The 21,377-nt window shown below is 37.7% G+C and overlaps 2 protein-coding genes across 5 annotated transcripts in view; one reads left to right on the top strand and one right to left on the bottom strand.

Moving 5' to 3' along the window:
* CASK (calcium/calmodulin dependent serine protein kinase) overlaps positions 1-21,377 on the top strand; it is a 395,420-nt gene that overhangs the window by 219,988 nt on the left and 154,055 nt on the right. The gene's annotated exons all lie outside the window — the stretch shown is intronic.
* On the bottom strand, positions 469-5,096 carry GPR82 (G protein-coupled receptor 82). Its single transcript, XM_032619718.1, has 3 exons — positions 5,030-5,096; positions 1,655-1,719; positions 469-1,513 (listed from the first exon to the last, which is right to left on the bottom strand). Exon 3 carries the CDS (start codon positions 1,477-1,479, stop codon positions 469-471), a length of 1,011 nt encoding a protein of 336 aa, XP_032475609.1. The 5' UTR covers positions 1,480-1,513; positions 1,655-1,719; positions 5,030-5,096.

Raw genomic sequence — 21,377 nt, 5'->3', positions numbered from 1 at the left:
TTAGATAGGACTTAAATGAGGAAACTTCTTATTCACTTTTTTCTTTTACTCATTTTTAAAGCTACCAACAAGACATTACCCATAGATGGACCCTTGTATTCTAACTCCCAAAAAGTAGAAAAGTCATAAACCATTTGCTTCTTTATCCTATAGTCGTGACGTATTGTGTTTTGAATAGAAGCATCCATGGTTGAGTTTCAACAGAAAATGGTCTGTTGGTTTTATATGCAGTGGGATCCTTTCAATATGCTTGACTTTTGCCTCTTAACTCTCTGCCATCTCAACTTTCACCATAAGTAGAACCGTAAAGTGAGTTTTATATTTGCTTGTTTGTTTATTTTTAAAAACCAAAGAGATTTTCTTGGTGCCTGTTATCAACCAAGCTATGACCTGTTAGTCATGTAATTTAGGGTCCCTAATAGACTCATATGAACACTTATCTGTTTGGTGGTGTTTTCCATTCAGAAATCAACCAGAGGGTTGTATATGTGGTGACTCAGATTTTGTAAAGAGATCATATAGTGTCTTCTTGAATGTTTTATCTAAAAAAAGAAATATAATGGGGTCTGTGCTACTTCTGGCTGATGCAAGACAGGTGAGGATGTTTTTTATCTCAATTAAATGATTCAATTGCTGACAGTCCGCTCCTTGGTGTAGAACAAAAAAAATGGGTTTAAAAATGCTATATGGAAGGAAGCAAACTAATAGTAGAATCTGGATGACCAAAAGGTGCCTTTTCACAGAGCTATAAGTCAAATCTTTCTCTGTAATGGATGTGCAGGTCCTTATTTTTCTCAGATGGTTGACAAAAGAGTAATATGATGTTAGTACGACTAAAAATGAAAATCCAATAAATGTGGTTCCAATGAGGCCTGCAGTCTGAGAGATCACGGCTCCTAGTTCCGTCTGTGGATTGTAGCACAGGATCTCTTCTCCTTCTGTGGCCTCCACAACTGAGTAGTATATGATAATTGGAATAATTATGCCTAGAGCAACTACCCATATGTAAGCACATAGTTTTCTAGCAAAGTTGGGCTGGCGAAATTTTTTCAGTAACTGGCCATAAAATATTTTCTCGTAGCACGAAGTGGTCTCTTGTGTGGAATCCTTTTTCATTAAGGTAGCATAACGGCTTATGGCAATCCAACTTAAAATTAAGAGGCTGACAAACATACTTACATGCATGGATAGAGTTCCCAAAAAATTGACCACCCTGCATTGCGCAGATTGATATTCCCATTGAAAACCTTTCAGGAAATAGATACCCATGAAAGGCATGGCACCGCACACAAGCAAGTTTGCAGTCACAAGATGTACTAGGTAGATGTGCGTTGGTGTTTTCTTAGCTATTTTTGTTAAAAATACCCACTGAGAGAGAGAATTTCCAAAGAGACCAATGATACAAAGGAAGGTATAAATGATCGGTAAAGCCATGGAAGAGATCATGGATGGTTGAATACATGTTGAGTTGTTACTCATTTATATCAGATTTCCTTGAATTTTGCCACAGGAACTAGAACAGAATTGCAGATATTTAGTATTAAAATTATAGATGGTATTTCAGCTAAATAGTTTTTTTTATAAAGCATTGGATAAAATAAAATAGTAACATAAATATATTGGATGAAAAGGGAAAGTATAGATGCCGTCTCACCTTTTCTAATCACGATTGTCCAATTGAAATAAAAGAAAGTTGATTATTGTGGATGGTGCCTTTGTCTAAAAAACAAAATTTGATAGAAATAGTTAAATGCCTGAGATTTATTATTTTATACTAGAGAAATTTATAATTCTTATATTAGATTTTAAGGCAGTTTGTAAATGACAACTGATTTTTAGCCTAGAAAGATAATTTAAACAATTTTAAGGCACATACTAGCCAAAGGAAAGTGTTGCAAAAGTATTTTGTGGCCATGTTAATAGAAGACCGATTTTTAATTACCACGTTAATTGTACATAAATACTTTTCAAAATGGTGTCTTTTCATGGCTAAAGAACTTCTCTATAATCTAATACTATTAGAAAAATCACTTTTCATATTTCAGGAGTAAACTTAATTCTACATAAACACTCAGGCAAGATCCTGAATTGAACAGAAGGAAAGTGTAGTGACCAAGGATGGACACCAGAATCCCAGGGTCTTTACCAAATGGCATCAGTAATTTCTTGTTTCAAATATTTAATGATAATCTATCATACTCCAATAAAAATCTAGTTTAAGATTCTGTGTCAAAACTGTAGTTGCTACTGCTTGTTGGTTAGAGCACCCTCATGTGTCTTTGTGTGTAATTTAGTATCTTGGTTTTTCAGAGAATTTTTTTTTAGAAGATATTTTAATCACAGTATAAATGCAGGTGTGATTTTGCTTTTTTAATGTCTTATTTTTAAATACTTCTTGCTTCAAAAGGTACAAATACAAACTCCTTTTCATTCTTGTTTTTCTCATGCCTTTACTTCTTTCAGGTGGAAGTAAGAAAACTTTTTGGATTCTGGTCAAATAAAAATCATGAGCTCTATTCAGAATGTGCTTCATTTCTCTGTATTTTCCACCATACCTTTCTAAGTACCACATTCTCCACTCTTTTATAATCTAGAATAGGGATTCTCAATCTTTTTCTTCTCATTCTCTCTTTTGATAAACACAAAACTTTTTACTACCCACCGCCTTCTGAGATTCTTATATGCCCCCAGCCCCTCAGGAATATTTTACTCTCTACCCCTCTTCAGAAACATGATTGTATTTTCTGCATCTTAGATTATAGAAATAGGGATTTTTCCCAAAATATACCATTATAATTTTGAAATAACTTTTTAAACCAATCTTCACCCAAAGGCTTGAAAGCTTGAGTATCTCTAGGTTCAAGTACTAAGACCCTTAATGTCTACCAGTGTCTTTATCATTTTATTTTGTTGCTTTGCAATTTTTATTTAGAAAACGGTCCATGTGCTTCAGAGTGAGTTTGTATCTGAATCCAGTACAGCCTGGCAAATTGGAATTGATTTAAAAATCAGTCAGATAAAAAAAATGGTTCTGAAGAACCTAGGGGCAGGACAGGAATAAAGACGCAGAGGTAGAGAATGGACTTGAGGACACGGGGAGGGGGAGGGTTAAGCTGGGACGAAGTGAGAGAGTAGCATTGACATATATACACTACCAAATGTAAAAATAGATAGCTAGTGGGAAGTAGCTGCATCGCATGGGGAGATCAGCTCCGTGCTTTGTGACCACCTAGAGGGGTGGGATAGGGAGGGTGGGAGGGAGACGCAAGAGGGAGGGGATATGGGGATATATGTATACATATAGCTGATCCGTTTTGTTATACAGAAGAAACTAACACAACATTATAAAGCAATTATACTCCAATAAAGGTGTTAAAAAAAAAAGATTGAGGCTGAAATGAAATATTTACAGATAAACACCACCTGAGGGAGCTTATCAACAAGAGACTATCACTAAAGGAACTTTAAAGGATGTAGTTTAGGAAGAAAGAAAAATGCTCCCCAAAGGATGGTCTGCAATGCAAAAAGGAATGCTGAGCAAATAAAATCGTAAACATTTATGTAAATCCAAACCAAAATAATCATGTATTTTAAGAGTAATTTCAAATTTGTGGATTTAAAACAGGACAGAACGAAAGTGCTGGACAAGAATAATACGCAAGTCAAGACTGGGATCTAACTTGATGTTCCAGTGCCTTTGTATTCTTTGGCAGTGGGATTAACATACTGTTTCACTTTAGTATATGTCGAGTTAAATATGCATGACAAAATTTCAAGGTAACCACCTAAAAAATAGGAATAGAGTGCTGAAATTCTAATTTACTGGGGGGTGGGAGGATGGAACAAAAATGAAGAAAAAAATCAATTAAAATATGGAATAAATATTTTTCAAAAGCAAGATTATAGAAATCATCAAAATAAATATTAATGGATTAACCTTGCCCATGAAAAGAGCAATCAGGGACGCAGTGAGAGAGTGGCATGGACATATATACACTACCAAATGTAAAATAGCTAGCTAGTGGGAAGCAGCCTAATGGCACAGGGAGATCAGCTCAGTGCTTTGTGTCCACCTAGTGGGGGGGATAGGGAGGGTGGGAGGGAGATGCAAGAGGGAGGAGGTATGGGGATATATGTGTACATATAGCTGATTCACTTTGTTATACAGCAGAAACTTAACACAGCAATGTAAAGCAATTATACTCCAATAAAGATGTTTAAAAAAAATCAGTCAGAGAGTGAAATTAGCCAGTTTATTTCTTAAGAAAAAATTATCTGATGAAAGTAAATTTTTATATTACATAAGGAATGGAGCTTCCTTTTATGATGATGTTAAAAACACTAGCCGCTGCCTTGTGTAGATAATGCATTATGTACTAAAATCTATAAAGGTGGTGCTTCCGTATTAATGGATAGTATTCCTTTTTTTTTTTTAAACTAGACCACCACATAGAGCATCTGTTATCTCATATTATTCATTACCATTGCCTTGCTTTTCTACTAGCAAATGCTTCAGAACAGAAGAGGGGTAAAAAGACTTTCACAGAGGCTAGCTTTATCAGACAGATGACATCGAAACTCTATAGGAACCTTCACTATAACAAATGACAACTAGTTGACCATCTTTAGCTTCCCAAACCTCAAATTTGTATCTACTGTGTACCTCTCCTTTAAAGGTAAAGTTTGATTATAAAACTGCTAGATAATTATTTTCTAAAATTTAGAAAATACTCTAAAGCTTAAAAAATCAAATAACAATCACATTATATACAGGATTGCTCTCCAGAAAATGTGTACAAGACTGCATTCCTCTCAGCAGATTGTCTTGTCTTGAATCACTCCTGTAACACATTGTGCCTCTGCTAATTTGACAAATGAAAGAAGTCTACAATTCTAACTTCAGTTACTAACGATTATCTACATAATTAATATGCTGACCTTTCTTAATGATCAGCTTTCAAAACTTAAAGTTTAGTCCTGTTAGAGTTTCTATAGAGTTAACTTTTAAGTTAAAAGTGATCAGTCTTACCTGTATGAGTAGTTTATGCCAACCAAGGCTCTGTTGTTCAGGGTGGTGATGCTAAATTTCAGATTTTAAATTCTCTGATCATCACTCTTCCATTATCTTTCAGTTTTAGTCAGCGTGAATAGATTCTTGCATGACACGAACTGCAGTGGGAAGAAAAGGAAATTAAACAGAGTATTGAAGAAATTCAGTAGTTAACAGTAAATGTAGCAACTACCTTCTCAAAAAAAAAAAAACCAAACTCATTTCTCTATTTCTATAGTGGGAGGAAATTAGTGGACAGTATATATACTGTGCTTCCTTTTGATTATTTCATGAACCGGTACACCTCATTTAACTTCATTAGCATGCTTGGCAGAAGTTAAGTTCAAAGGTTTAATCCCCATGACTAGTTAGTTTTGTATAATACAGTGGTAGAGGGAACCACTCCATAGTAACCCAATAAAATATTGGTACAAACCTGTCTGTAAAATCGTTGTGGATGGCTTATTTGCAATTCAGCTTTATCACAAATAAAGAGAAACTAAATGCAAAGTTTTCTTACTTTAGCAGGTTACTGGAATCAAATATCATAGAGCTGGGGGATAAAGAAGTGAGGCCCAGAGCAGTGCATTCAGGGGTTTGGGTCTCATCTTGGTTAACTAATGAACTAACTTATTCTACTTCAAATTGTCCTGTGCTGCCTCCATTCAGATTCAAAGTAGTACATTGTTTGGAGTATTTCATAATGACTTTGGGGAATCCTGGAAAGCGCCAGAATCCGAAGACCAAATATGCCTCAAATAAAATCAATAGTTATATTACAATATAAAGAATTGTGAAACCAATTTTATGTATAGTATTGTTTAATCAGTCTATGAACTATTAACTAAATGAAAGCTAAGTGTGTACAGCTGAGGAGCCAGACCTGCATCACACATTACCCTTCCTTGGGTAGTTAAACCAGTGGGAGTCTGAGAATGGGAACAGAAATCTAATTTCATCAAGCTCGAGCACTTTAGTTATCAGTAAATCTTCATTTAAAATTAAGAAGCATACTTTGCCAATTCTCATAACCCCTGATGCTTATCTTATTTCTTGTTTATTGCATATATCCTTCCTAATGTTTGCTAATACTTCTCTGTAAAACAAAAGTGAGGACTACCTGAGTGTCTGGATTTTGTTTGCTGTTATTCATCTTTGCATTTGCAGTGCTTGCCATCATTTAATCAAGAACAGTGGTTCATCCAGGGGTACATGGCCATTGACTGCAGAGTAATTTGACCTCTGGAATTCCTATCATTTTTACTTCAACAATTTTTCACGTTCCAGGAAGGAATTATTTAGAACAAAAAAATACTTCAAAATAATTTAGAGAAGAAAGAATGGAAAAGGAATCCTGTTTATAAGTGATTGAAAGATAATTTTAGTATTACCTGTTTGAGGCTTAATAAGTACCTTCGGTCCAAGAAAAAAGAATGTCCTTACTCTCCACAACTTATCTTCTGTTGTCCCCGAAGTCAGTAGATGACACCATCACTTCTTCAGTTATTCAAGCCAAAAACCTAGGAATCATCCTTGATTCCTCTCTTTCCTTCACATCTCACAGCCAATCAGTTGCTGCTACGGCAGCTTCTACCACCACCACTACCACCACCACACCAGTATTAGCCACATTTAATGAAAGCCTATTATGTGCCAGGCATCCTGTTACGTGCTTTATATGCATGTCTTATTCAGTCTTCACAATACCCTGTTAAATACTATGAAATAAATATCTTCATTTTAAAGGTGAGGAAAAGTGAACCTCAGAAGAGTTGCATAAGTTGCCCAAGGTCATGGGCAACTGTCCTCACAGAGCAAGTAATTAAAGAGAACAAGGCCATAGTTGCAATGCCGGTTTTTGATCTAGCCTCTAAAGTCAACACTGTCACTTCTGCAGTATTCTGTTGGTCGCCCAAAGCCATCAGTGATTCAGTGTGGGAGGGATAAATATCAGGAGGTGATGGTCTTCGGGAGCCATCTTGGAAGCTGGCTACCACAGATGTCACTCAACCATTGAACCAAAGAAGAGTCAGAAGTACTGCTTAAAACGATGGTCAGATGACTGATAATTTGTCGGGCAAGAATGCCTGGATAGGTGTAATGTTCGCCATTTCTTCCTCTATTTTGATTTTTTTTTTAGTGCTCTGTAGTTTTCTTTTCTTTTCTTTTCTTTTTTTTTTTTTGCGGTACGCGGGCCTCTCACTGTTGTGGCCTCTCCCGTTGCGGAGCGCAGGCTCAGCGGCCATGGCTCACAGGCCCAGCCGCTCCGCGGCATGGGAGATTCTCCCGGACCGGGGCACAAACCCGCGTCCCCTGCATCGGCAGGCGGACTCTCAGCCACTGCGCCACCAGGGAAGCCCTGTATTTTTCTTAAACAGTGCAATTCACAAATATTTATTGGAGTTCCTACTGTGTTTCTAGTGGCATGTGGAAGTCACAGAAGTATATCAACCACAAGCTAATTTAGGGTCTCTGGAAATTCAGGAGTGGTTCCAGAAGCAAGCCAAGATTCAGATTAATATGTGATGTGTGGTACAGACTTTAAGTGCTCTATGAGTTAGAAAGGGAGAAAGCTAAATCAGAGTGGTTCTTAGAGTCCAAAGGAACCGAAAGGAAAGAGAAGAGAATGCATGGTGAGCAACAATGCTGTGCCAGTACCAGGCAGAACATTTTACATATAATAAGAGCCCTAGCGACGGGTGGTGGTAGCCCCGTTTTACCCATGAGGAAATTGAGTCTCAAAGATGTTAAATAGCATGCCCAAGGTGACACAACTAGTAAATTAACTTCAAGGCACATGTCTGGTTTTTTTTCAACCTCACCCTCTACCTTAGCAGAAATTACTGGTTTTTCTCTAGAGTCGATAAGGGTACCTTATGGTAAGTAAACTGGAATCAAGTTTTGAATACTTTTAATTTCAGACAGCGTTTCTAGACTCTGAGTAGCAGAATTGACTGGAAGAAATCAAGCCCAATTTTTTTCTTTCTTTGAAAACTTTGGACTTCAGTAAGCTAATTTTTATCCCATCAATATCAGTATAAATTCTTTATGATTTAAGTGATTTTGAGTTCCCTAATTGAAATATAAGGAAATTTTTATTTATATTTTCCTAACATACTGGGAAGTATTACTGCAATTGGTAAAAGGTGTAAGTGTCAGAGAATACAAAATTAACAGAAATACAACTTGTCAGGCAGAAATTTCAAGAATTGCAAGTTCTGTGTAAAAGTGGGCCCTTAGACTTTTCTCATTTAGGTCACCTACAGTTTTCTTTGGTTCTCATTCATCTTTCCCATGCTTCTCCTCTTCAAAGTTCTGCTTCTGTTTCTAGGTCTAAATGCTCTTGCCTAACCATTCTAATTACTTCCTATATCATTGCCAAATACTGGCTTCCTAAGTGTTCTGCTCAGACCCTTATGATTTACTCCTTGAGGTGTTAGAGTAGTTCCCCAGAGTGTAAGTCCTGCCTTGTAGGAAGTTTCCTGCTTTTGAGATGTTTGAGGTTCAAAGGGCGGGCATGCTATAATTTACTTTGACAATCCATGGTGAGCTGTAGTCAGCAGGGGTGCGTGAGAGCTTTCCTGACGGATTACTGGGGTTAGGATAGGGTCCCTTTTCAACTTGCCTCAGAGCCAGAACCCAGAAGACACAGGACAGCTCAGTCATACCTGAATCATTGTGCTTCAACTAGACAGTTATTTGGGGCTACCCAAGCTAGTGTCTTCTAAAATGGCGACAGTTGGCCTTTTAAGCACTCTATCTGACCCATCAGAAGTTCAGAGCGTTGGGAGGCTGGTGTGCAGGAAGAGAAGACGTGCCTTATGTAGTCCACATTAGAACTTCATATTCAAAAGATAATTGTTTCTTCAAGGGGGAGTTGGGGTTGGGGTGCAGTGGAAGCCTTTATCCAGTTCACTGCACACCCGAGCCAGTAGTTACCTTTAGGAGGAGTGAAGCAGAGACCTGTTACTCAAAGCTGTGGTTTGTTCAAGGTTCTCTGAGCACCCCCGCTCTCTTCAGGATGTGGTGTCTGGCCACAGCCCTGTCTCTGTCTCCAGTTGCACTGAGCTCAGGCCCTCGCAGTCTACCACGAGCAGCTATAATCATGGCTGTCCCACCCTTAATCAGGGTGTGAAGATCCTCTACTTGCTGCTACGAGCTGGTTTCTCAGCAAACCATGGGAGTATTTTCCTCAAGAACTATTAAAAAACAGCAGAAATTAAAGTCCAAAGTTTGTAAATTTATAATAGCACAGAAAAGTGATTAGCTTTGTAAGAAAGCTCTAATGACTAAATGGACCGGCCAATCAGAGTTTCACTACACTTCACCTTTGGCTTTTGTCTTTCCCTATCGGCTTGAATGCACTGGATAGACATTTTCTTCTAGAAATGCACACCATAGAAACATGGTGACAGTCATTAGAATTGGAATGACCTCAGAAGTGGCAATTGGAAAACCGATGGGAAATTAGTAGGTTTAGGGAAAGGGAAACTTGAGCATTGGATTAGATGAGGCAAAGATATTTTTGAGGACAGTCAGATTTTGAATTTCAGCATCTTTGAGTCAGTCAAGTTTGGTTCATATCATGCTTCAGAACCTACCTTTTTTTTTCAGGTTCTTTGAAAAGCCAAAAGTAGATTAAAATTTCTGAAAATGAAGCATTTGATTATAGAATTCTAAAAATAATTTAGGCCATTGTATTGCCACAGGTACAAAACACATGCATGCACCTTGGATTATGACTTGCAATGAGATTTAAGGAGTTAAAAAGACATCATATATCAGTGCCCAGAAACCTCACCACTGCCCCTTTCTTCTCAAGACCATTTCCTGGACATTTTATTACCAATCACTTCTTTGGGATTTCTAGATAAAATTGTCTTGAGGTTAAATCTCCTGCTCCATGTCACTATCTTTATTCAAGGGGAAAAAAAGAGATGTCAAAGGAAGATGAGGAAGAGTTGGGTATCTGAGGTCTTACATCCTGTACCTATTAGTGTCTATATTTACTTTCTTTTATTAAGAACCCCAAGTATTGAAGTAACAAGCTTTCCTGAGAACCACTTTTAGAAAATTTATAATAATAATAAATGACAACCACTGAAGTGCTTTTATATATATTCACTTAATTGTTAAGATATTTAATTAAGATATCTCTCAGATGGATACCATTATTACTATCATTTTCTAGATGAGAAGATTTAGGTCCATAGAGGATAAATAACTTGTTGATGGTAACGTAACTGGTGTATTGTAGGGCCTATATTTGAACCCAGGTAGTGTGACTTCAGATCCCATATTCTTAGCTACTGCCAGAATCTGGATTATTGTTTTAGATAAAGGTGACCAGTGTCCCTGGTGACCAAAAATGTATCAGTTTTCAATCTGGAAATTTATTAATTGCTGCCAACTCTCCATTGTACTAGTACTTTTCCCCCCTGTAATTGATAAGTAATCTTATGGTCATATTTTGAGACTCTCTGAATATATTTTTTCCCCTTTCAACCCAGTGGATTTTAGCATTCATTGATGGTCCTTGCCTGAATCATTGCTTATATTGGTGGTTGCGTCTTTATAATGTTTTGACAGAGATGTATTAGACTTGAAGTAGTCATTTTAAGGTATCACTCTAAACAAGTGTTGGTGTCTTACTAGATAGTTCTCAAATTGTATATATATGGTATAGTTTCTAATATTACCATGTGCTCTCTTCTTCCTCCTCCATCAAAAAGCCAGCCTAAAGTGTATTGCTTTAGTAAACTTACAAATAAAATATTGAAGCCAGGAAATATAAGTTCTCTGGAGTTCCATATCGCCGGAAGTATCTGGTAGAGAAAATTGGAAAGAAACCACAGAACATTTTAACACAGAAAAAGTCTGTAGAGAATCATTTCTTTGGCGACGCTTTGACCAGCAGAGGGCAATCTATTACCAGCCCTAGTTAAACCTCTTTTGCTGTTAAAGGCTGAAGCATAAGCTGCCCGCCTTGCACTATTTTCCAGCTAGAAACTTAGAACAATTTAAAAGTTTAGTTTTTTTAAGCTCTAACAAAGTGATTCTTTGTCTTAGTAGCTGAAAAAAAACTTTAAACGTGATAGAATAAAAATAATTGTATGGACAATGGATTTCTGTCCTTAAGCTGAAAACCCATTGACACTCATCTGCCTTTAATAGGCTATGTCCTTTGGAGATTTCGTTTTGTTTTGTACCAGTGATTATCACAAGAGTCACCTTTGTAAAATCATTCACAATTACAATTATCCTAGCGGTAAAAAGAAAGTCTGACATTTTAGTATGCGAAAGTTTTTCTCATATCTTTAGTTTTTCTTAACTTTTTTTTTAATCATAGCAATTCATGGACATAGCTTTTAATAGTCAAATAATACTAAAGGGCTTGTAATGAAAACGACATGTCATGTCTATCAACAAGTGTAATTTAAAGTTATTTTACCTAATGAAGAAAGCATAGGAGAAGTCACCTTTATCCTCCACTGTAGTAACTTCTTCCTGTCAACTTAAACCACACAGATCCCCTCCTGGTAAGGTACCACCTAACCAGTTGCCTCATCATGCCAGCATATGCTTGTTATCTCTGACAACTCATGATTCGTTACTAAATCTTCAGTAACCCTGCCACTCTCCACTCTGCAGTGGTTTGGAAAATAAATATCTCTCCCTCTCTCTTTCACACCCAGATACACACACACACACACACACACACACACACCTTTAAGCAAAACATAGGCATTGTCTTTTTTGTTAATGAAATTACTTACTATATTTGTTGTCACCTTTTTAGAAATTAATGGTATGCATATTTTTAATTTAATCTTATATGCATCATTTATCTATTGCTGTATGCCAAACCACCGCCAGACTTGGTGGCTTATGACAACAACCGTTTGTTCTCAATCCTGCAATTTGTTCTGGGCTCAGCCAGGCAGTTCTACTGTCAGTCTCTCCTGGGGTCATTCATTCATGCAGCTTCTTAGTTATCTGGCAGCTCAGCTGAGGCTGGATGGTCCATGATGGTCTCTCTCATGTCTGGAGCCTCAGCTGAGATGGTTGTGCGGGCTGAGTATCTCTATGTGATTTTTCATCCTGGGTTTATTTACACCGTGATGGTCTTGGGGTTCCAGGAGCACAAAACTGGAAGCTGCAAGGCCTCTTAAGGCCTTGCTTAGATGCCATATAGTGTCCACCACGATTTATTGGTCAAAGCAAGTCACAATACCTACTCAGGTTCAAGAGGTGGGCAAAGACTCCACTTCTGGATGGGAAGAGCTGCAGAGAATTTATTTTTTTTAATTAATTTTATTTATTTATTTTTGGCTGAGTTGGGTCTTCTTTGCTGTGCATGGGCTTTCTCTAGTTGCAGCCAGCAGGGACTACTCTTCGTTGCGGTGCACAGGCTTCCCGTTGCGGTGGCGTCTCGTTGTTCTCTTGTCGCGGAGCAGGGTCTCTAGGTGCACGGGCTCTAGAGCGCAGGCTCAGTAGTTGTGGCGCAGGGGCTTAGTTGCTCTGCAGCATGTGGGATCTTCCTGGATCAGGGCTCGAACCCGTGTCCCCTTCATTGGCAGGCGGATTCTTAACCACTGCGCCATCAGGGAAGTCCCGCTGCAGAGAATTTTAATCTACCACATTTTCTTTACTGTGCTTGCAATAGCAGTGTTCTAACTAGATTTTTATATTTTTTTCCTCAAAGTACAGTACATTGGCGCTTCCTTTGGGATTAATATAGTATGTGTACCTCAGAGTCCATTGCTTCTTGGACAACATCCAAAAAGAAAAGTTAACTTTGCAAAGGGATACCCACTGTGCCTCAGTTCAGTCTTGGAGCTGTATTTTCTTTTGATTATTTCTTGTATTAAAAGGTGTACTGAAAGTATCAGGAATCCATGCTGTTTCCTTTGTACTTTTTATCCTCTGTTAATAGCCCTTTTCTATTTCCAGAACTAATCTAGCTTTTCAGTAAAACTAGAAGAAAAGTCTGTTTCTGCTTATCTGATCCTAAGAACGGGATAATTAACTGAGATCTCCAATACTAGAGACTGAAAGGATACAGAGGGATGCTTAGTCTAGCTTGCCCCTTTAGTAGCTTTTTCCCCCACCATGCTGGGTTGTACTTATTACTGGAGGTTTAGTTATTTGCAGGATCACAAATGCCAACTATCAGAGCATGAGACCCTCAGTTACTTATTTAGCTGACACCTCTCACTACTTGCCACATATATTTGGAACTCTATAATCAGTCAGCACAAGAGCTGACCCTGTGTGTTCCAGTGTTTTTCAAGTCTCACTGGCCACAAAGGGGAACTGAATATGAACATGCATGCAAACCTCATCAGTTCCCTTTGCAACCAGCTGAAAGTTGTTTTTAATATAGCGGAAACTGTTTTTCTTTTGAGTACAAACGAAATTTCCACCCAAATAATGAAGCATTTCTGCTTCTGACAAATCAGGGAACACATAAGAGGACACTAAATTGCGAGAAAGGCAATTAAAAGAGAAAGTCAGAAAATAAAACTGAACTGGGGAAGAGATAGAGGTGCTGCTGAGTACAGGAAAGGAAAAAAAAATAGAGGGGGAAGTATTGGGGGTACTAGAAGATCTTGGTAGGTGATAGAACATGAGAAGAGGCAGGAAACATAGAAAGGAAATGTGTATAACAGGAAAGGGCCTGTAACAGTATTGTCAGCAGTGTTAAAGGAAGGCATTAAGATTTTTTAGTCTAGAAGTTTGCCATTGGATAAAATTTAAAAATATCACACATCAGAGGGATTACCATTCCCACCTGAGTTTATACTATTGAGCCAGTTTTACAGTGAAGGTACCTTGACCCCGCTTCAGGATGCAGTGCAGTAACCTGTTTGACCACTCTGATTATGCATAACAAAGCGAAGTATCAGTAAGAAAGCAAAGAAATGAGCACCTAACATAACAAATGTCACAAAACTCCCAGAATCCATCAACTTATTTTAGATAGAGTTTAAACAGCCTCTCTAGCAGTATATATATATATATATATATATATTTTTTTTTTTTTTTTTTTTTGCGGTACGCGGGCCTGTCACCGTTGTGGCCTCTCCCGTTGCGGAGCACAGGCTCTGGACGCGCAGGCTCAGCGGCCATGGCTTACGGGCCCAGCGCCCCGCGGCGCATGGGATCTTTCTGGACCGGGGCACGAACCCGCGTCCCCTGCATCGGCAGGCAGACTCTTAACCACTGCGCCACCGGGGAAGCCCTCTAGCAGTAAATATTAATGAACGCCTGTGATGTGCTGAGCAAGGGACATGGGACAAATCTGCTACAAAAGAAGATTCTGGGGAACTGCTTGGGGACCATTGACCATACAGCAAGCAGCCTCCTTCCCCTGCCCCCCAGCCACACACATCTGAATAGCCCCGAGGGCATGACTGTATGGGCACAACATGATGGAGCAACAAGATCACAGGTGGCCCCTGGTTGCCACTCATTATTAAGGTATTGAATGTTCTGTAAAACCCAAAACTTCTGTTAAAGGGATCTAAGGAACATCTAATCCAAACTTTATTAAATGCTTGAAATGCTTTGCTGCCTTCCCAGCTTGCTGAGGATCCATACTATATTGAAATAGTTCTACTAGCAAGTAACTCACTGGCTTTCTATTGCATTTGAGATCTACAATTGTTAGAAAAGCCTCTTCTACAGTCTGGTGAAACATGCTGCTTGCAACTCCCATCCTTCACTGGTCTTCTTTGTGCTTGCTCTCTGAGGCTACACACACACACACACACACACACACACACACGTATATTTTTGCTCTAATGCCTTTCTTTTAGTCTTCTGCTTTAAGGCTAAGTAATCCCATTCTTTCAAACTGTCCCTCTCCTGGCATCCTCTCCTCTTCTACTTGCTCGAGTTTCAGAGTGTGGTTCTGACAGCATGGGTCTGCTGCAGCTCCTGTCCTGGACGTTGCTGTTATTAGTGAAAGCTAAAGTTAAATTACCCTTTATGAGTGCTTTCCCCACCTCATTTGGTCCAGGTCAGCTTCCCCTGTGTATCTTCCTAGTTCTGATGTGTATCTTCAGCTTCTGACCATTCCATTTTATATATTTCCCCTGTCTTTCCTTTGGCATTTGAGTATTTCAGTAAGTAACATATATTGAATGTTTCCTAATGGCCAAGAACATTTATTCACTCGTTTAGTCTCCACAACACTAGAAGTTAGGTGTTCCTATTATTTTCGTTTTCTCAGTAGAGGAAAGAGAGCTTGTACCAGGTTACACAGTAAGTGGTGGAGCCAGAAATTGAACTCAGGCAGTCGTTGCAGCAGCTGCCCTATTAACCTGTCCATTATGCTGCCTCTCAGTTCATTATTTAATGTTTAATGTCAGTAGGCTAAGAAGACCTATTGGATGCAGCGCCACCATAATCCTCCCCATGGCTTTACCAGTGGGATGGTAATACTCTTGGTCCATTGGTTAAGACTATTCCCCTGGACTCTGTCTGGGTGGGCAATACCAACATCTTCCTAGTCTCCACCCCCCTTTTTCTTCCAAGTTTCCCTCACTTACCTGCTAGTGAATGGCCAATTCTTTCTTTAAATATATTGATACACTTAACAGGTCAGCTCCTGGTCTAGGAGACTTTCTATCCCTTTAAAATCATTTGCATATCTGTAATACTTAGATGTTTGAATTTTGTAGATTAAGTCTCAGAAAACATTTTTGTTTTCAGGGGGCACCTCGTTTGCACTCCTATGTACTATACTATTTCTGACTGAAATGCCAAGCTGTCTAATTGTAAGATAATTTCATCTGCAAATTCTTTAGCTTGGTCCTTGAGGGGTGTATATATTTCAGAAGGCCAGGGTTCATCTAGATTCATTGATTAGAAAACATCTTCCTTTCCTTATGGTGTCTGGCAAAAGAAACCATAAGCAAAGTAAAAGACAAGTCCATACTGGTAGAAGTTATTTGCAACCCATATAAAGAACAAAAGATTAGTATACATAATATATAAAGAATTATTTCAACAATTTGAAAGAAAAAAAGGAATAAAAGCAACTCATTAAAGGGAAAAGGGGAAATGGTGTAGATATGAATAGATGATTCACCCAAGAAGAAACATGAATGGGCAAAAAAGAAACATGAGGTGATGCTGCTCCATTTCACCGGCAGTCAGGGAGGCACAAATTAAAACCACAGGGAGATGCCATTTCACACCTCCCAGATTGGCAAAAGTTAGTAAATCTGATAAAACCAAGTATTGGTGAGGATGTGGGTAGAGGAACTCTTATCTTACTAGTGGTGGGATAGGTGTATAAATTGGTAAAATCACTTTGGAGAGCAATTTGTCACAACTGAAATAAACTGAAGATGTTTATACCCTTTACAACCAAGCATTTCTACTTCTAGGTGTCAGCCATAGAAAAATTCCACACATGCACACAGAAGACTTCGCTTGAGCGTGGTTTCTAATAGTGAAAAAGTGGAAACCACCTAAAGGCCCATTGTTAGGAGAAATGGAGAATTGAACTGTTGTTTATTCTCACAGTAAAACACTATGCATCTGTTAAAACGAATGAATCTATCAACACAAACATAATTTGAGTGAAAAAAGTTACAAAAGGATGTATTAGTGAGATACTATTTGTTAAATTTTAAAAGCAAAAACTAATGCACATTGTTATTCATGCCACTTACGAATGTTATAATAGTATAAACATGTACATCAAAATGATATACACTAACTTTAGGCAAGAGGCTACCTCCGGATGAGCTTTAGTGTATCTTCTTGGATTATGTATAGGTACAAGAGAACAGTTAAGCAAATAGGGCCAAAACATTAACATCTGCACAATTTGGGTGATGGGTGCGTAGCTACCTGTTATGTTGTATTTTTACTTTTTTGTATGTTTGAAATATTTTATACCTAAAAAATTATTATATGTGGAATTACCAAACCATAGTATAACTGTAACAGTTAACTGTTGCTCCTGGAATAACTTGCATGGCTTACTAACACAAAAAGAGATTCTATGCATCATCAATACCTGTATCCAAACCACAATTAGAAACCTTTTCCAAAGCTCATCTTATGATGGTTCTTTATGCATTTCCTGGGCTAGAAGCAAAATTAATAAGGGTGAGATGCTCTAATTTGATTTCTTTTTTTTTCTCCGTCTATTCAACCTGTATGCTTTTGTACTGCTTTATTGTCTATGTTTCAGGCAGAGCTTTCACAGAGTGTACAAATGTGTGATAGCTAGAAAACTAGTTCTTTAAGATTTTGGTCTTTTGACATCACACAATTTTGATGAGTAATAAGCAGAATTTTTTGCCCTAAATACATATTAATACCCATTTATGTTTTTAAAAAAAAACAAAAGACATCTCAGTAATTACCATTGTGCTTGGGCAGAATGAAATGAAAACGAAATGCAGTGTCTTAGCAGAGACAATGCCTGTGGAATAAAAGTCTACCAACTTGCATCCCCTCATATGTAAAATACAGAAAATACTTCAGTCACGATGCAGTGAGGAGTAAATGATAATAATGCATTGCGAGCACCCAGCACAGTAAAAGGTACATAAATATATTTTACTTTGCTTCCCATTCCGTTGCATGTAAACTTGAGGGGGGAAATAAGAGGCAAAATAGAAGTTTACGACAAACCTAGCACTTCCATTTTAGCTCTGAGTCTATTGTTACCACCACGCAAGCAGTCCTCCGCGTCTTAATTTGAAAACCAGACTGAACTGAGGCACTATAGCAGCCACTTATAGGAATGTGTTCTCAACTGGGCCACGTAGCTACGAAAAAGGACACTGCATCGTCCATTGTGAGAGTTTCTATCTCATTCGAGTTGTCATAGTTCAGATTATATTCTGAGATTCAAATGCTTTCTTCTGATCAAAAATACAAGTTTCTTTGGAAGTTTATGGTGTCCGTTGGTGCCTGACATTAAAAACTCTCCAGTAAATGTCATATCTGTTGTGAATATTTTTCTCACTTTGTGCTTTTATTTTTGTTTATGGTTTTTGACCAAAAAAATAGTCCACTTTTAAAAGTCAAATCTATGCATCTTTCCCTGTGGTTATTTCTATTTTATTAATAGGAAGTCTTTTCCCTTCCACAGATGAGTTAGTCACATATTTTTAAGTCTTTTAATGCATTCATTATTTACATTTAACTCTTTGATCCAGTTATAATTTTTTTGGTGTGATATGAGGCAAGGCTATAAATTGGCTTTTATTTTAAATAAGCACAGCACTATTTATTAATTCATTTCTTTCTTCCCCTATGCTCTTTGTGATGTCTCCTTTATTTGCAGTGATTCTCTTTGAAGGAGGAAAGTGTATCAGAGTCACTCAAACTTTTAAAAAATTCATTTAACAGCAGAAACTAACACACCATTGTAAAGCAATTATACTCCAGTAAAGATGTTAAAAAAAAATTCACTGAACCCCACTTTGCAAACTTCTAGCACATCTTGACTAACAGACGCCTAGGTTGCCCTCTGATTTGTTCCTGCTCCTACCCTGTTGAGAGTGACTAATTTGTCATATAATCTTCTCATGTATCATTGAGGGTCTGCGTAGAGCTGTGCATTCTGTTCCATTGATAAGTTTATCCTTGCATGTGCTCCATGGTGTTATCCTTAATGAAGGATAAGAATATATTTTAATATCTGGTAAAAATAAGTTTCCATTCATACTTCAAAAGGCTAAAAAATAATTAGCCTGTTGACATGTTTCTGCAAAATCCTGGCTGCCTGTTGAGAGAACTCTATTTCATGCTGTTTTTCTCTTATGGATAACTTTTCAGTAAGGCTTTGCTTCACAGAGCTGTAATTATATTAGTTCTACTTTCATATCAGCAGGACTGAAGAATCCACTTTAAAAAGAAGTTGAAAACAAAACCTTCTGTACTAGAACAGAATTTTCTTTTTCTATTGACCTGATCTTAGAAATTCAACTGCTATCAAACCCAGCTCTGCACAGAATACTTTTCCAAAACTAACAGCAAAACTCAGCATTTAGGTCTTACTCTCGCAACCAGGCAGTTAATTATGCCTTTGTTTGGTTTTGCATATGTGAGATGTTATTTAGAAACTTGTTCTCAAGATCTTTTGCAAGGTGAGAATATGTATATACTTCTGAATTTCCCTTTTCTGTATGCTTCTAGAACTAAATCTTCGCTTGGGGAAGGTAGGGACAGTGTTTCCTACTTGTGTACACCAATGCTCAATAAGAAATAAAAGATTATATGTAATAAATAGCCTTAAATTTGTTTAGTTTAGCAAATTTTTCTAAAAATTTAGTAACATTCTCAGGAGTCAGGTTACTCTAAGGTATGTTATTAGTGAAACTTCTGTCGGTAAAGAAAATCTGTTAGGAGCTTATAGATAGGTTGACTTTCAATAAAATTTATTTTATCACAAATATTATAGCAAGAACTGACTCAGTGTACTTTTTTAAGAATGCCATTGTGCAGGGCTTTATAGGGATCATCTCATTTAATATAAATAATGAGAAAGCTTCTAGAATTATGAGTGTATATGTGTTTCTTTTAATGTTCCATAAAACTACTACTAGTAATAATAATAGATAATGTAATTTAACCATTCAAACTGTATGTTTACAACAGACACATGTAGGGATATAAAATGTTTACCAATAATGTAAAAAAGATTTTAATTTTGAAAACATGAGAGAAAATCAGTATTGTCGTATTTTTAAATTATACAAACAGAAATACTGAATTTCAGTTTGCTATTTGTTAACAATTGTCAGAGCACAGTAATTAATATAAAATTTATTACTTTTTTCTGAGCCTCTGATTTTTCTGCAATTTTTTTTTTTTTTTTTTTGCGGTATGTGGGCCTCTCACTGTTGTGGCCTCTCCCATTGCGGAGCACAGGCTCTGGACGCGCAGGCTCAATGGCCATGGCTCACGGGCCTAGCCGCTCCGCCGCATGTGGGATCTTCCCGGACCGGGACACGAACCCGTGTCCCCTGCATCAGCAGGCAGACTCTCAACCACTGCACCGCCAGTGAAGCCCCAAATTTCTATTTTTATTCTCAAATGTTTCTTGTTTTTTAAATATAATTCTGCTTTGACCTATTGTTTGTTCAACCATTTGTGTACACTTACTGAAATACAACTAACTGAACATTAACTATATACAATCCAAATCTCATTAAAATAAATTCAGCCCTAACGAAATTCTTCATACTCTTTAATATTGATTTCCCAGTCAGTGGCCTACCTGAAGTTTGAAGAAGTATTCTGAGTATAAAAAAAAAATTCTCATACTCTGTGACGGAAACTTATGAATGGATCCTTGCAGTTTGTCATAACAGGCTTTTACCTATTAAGTCAACAGCATTCTGATATTGTGTGTAATCAAAAAACTGTTATAAAGCAAAAACTAACACACCATTGTAAAGCAATAATACTCCAATAAAGATGTTAAAAAAAAAAGAACAATGCTGGCCAAACTTGAGAATGGTTGCCTTAATGACATCTCCTGATTACAATTGTATGACGTTTTCTGCAGCTATATCTAGATACGTTGACTAGGAAAATAACCTACTTTTTCAGCTCTGTTAAGCACCCCTTCCCTCCCTCCTTCCCTTCTTGTTCATCCATCCATTCACTCACTCGTTCATTCAGTTATTCAACAAATATGTATTGATCTTCTTTGTGCTAGGCAATGCAACTATGCTCTGGTAGTCAGTGATGAATGAGGGCCCTTTTGGAACCCTCTTACACTGTTGGTGGGAATGTAAATTGGGGCAGCCACTATGGAAAACAGTATGGAGGTTCCTCAAAAAACTAAAAATAGAGTTGCCATATGATCCAGCAGTCCCACTCCTGGGCATATATCCAGAGAAAACTATAATTCAAAAAGATACATGCACCCCTGTGTTCATAGCAGCACAATAGCCAAGACATGGAAACAACCTAAATGTCCATCGACAGATGAATGGATAAAGAAGATGTGGTATACACACACACACACACACACACACACACACAATGGAATACTACTCAGCCATAAAAAAAGAATAAAATAATGCCATTTGCAGCAACATGGATGGACCTAGAGATTATCATACTAAGGGAAGTCAGTCAGAAACGGAAAGACAGATGCCATATAATATCACCTGCATGTGGAATCTAAAATATGACACAAATGAATTTACCTACGATACAGAAACAGACTGACAGATATAGAGAACAGACTTGTGGTTGCCAAGGGGGTTGCCCTTGGGATGAGGGAGGGCTGGATTGGGGGTTTGGGATTAGCAGATACAAAGTAGTATATATAGAATAG

Source organism: Phocoena sinus, chromosome X, assembly GCF_008692025.1.
Source record: "Phocoena sinus isolate mPhoSin1 chromosome X, mPhoSin1.pri, whole genome shotgun sequence".
Classification (NCBI taxonomy): Eukaryota; Metazoa; Chordata; class Mammalia; order Artiodactyla; family Phocoenidae; genus Phocoena; species Phocoena sinus.
Note: the sequence above shows the minus strand (reverse complement) of the source record. Positions and strands in the feature narration are given on the sequence as shown.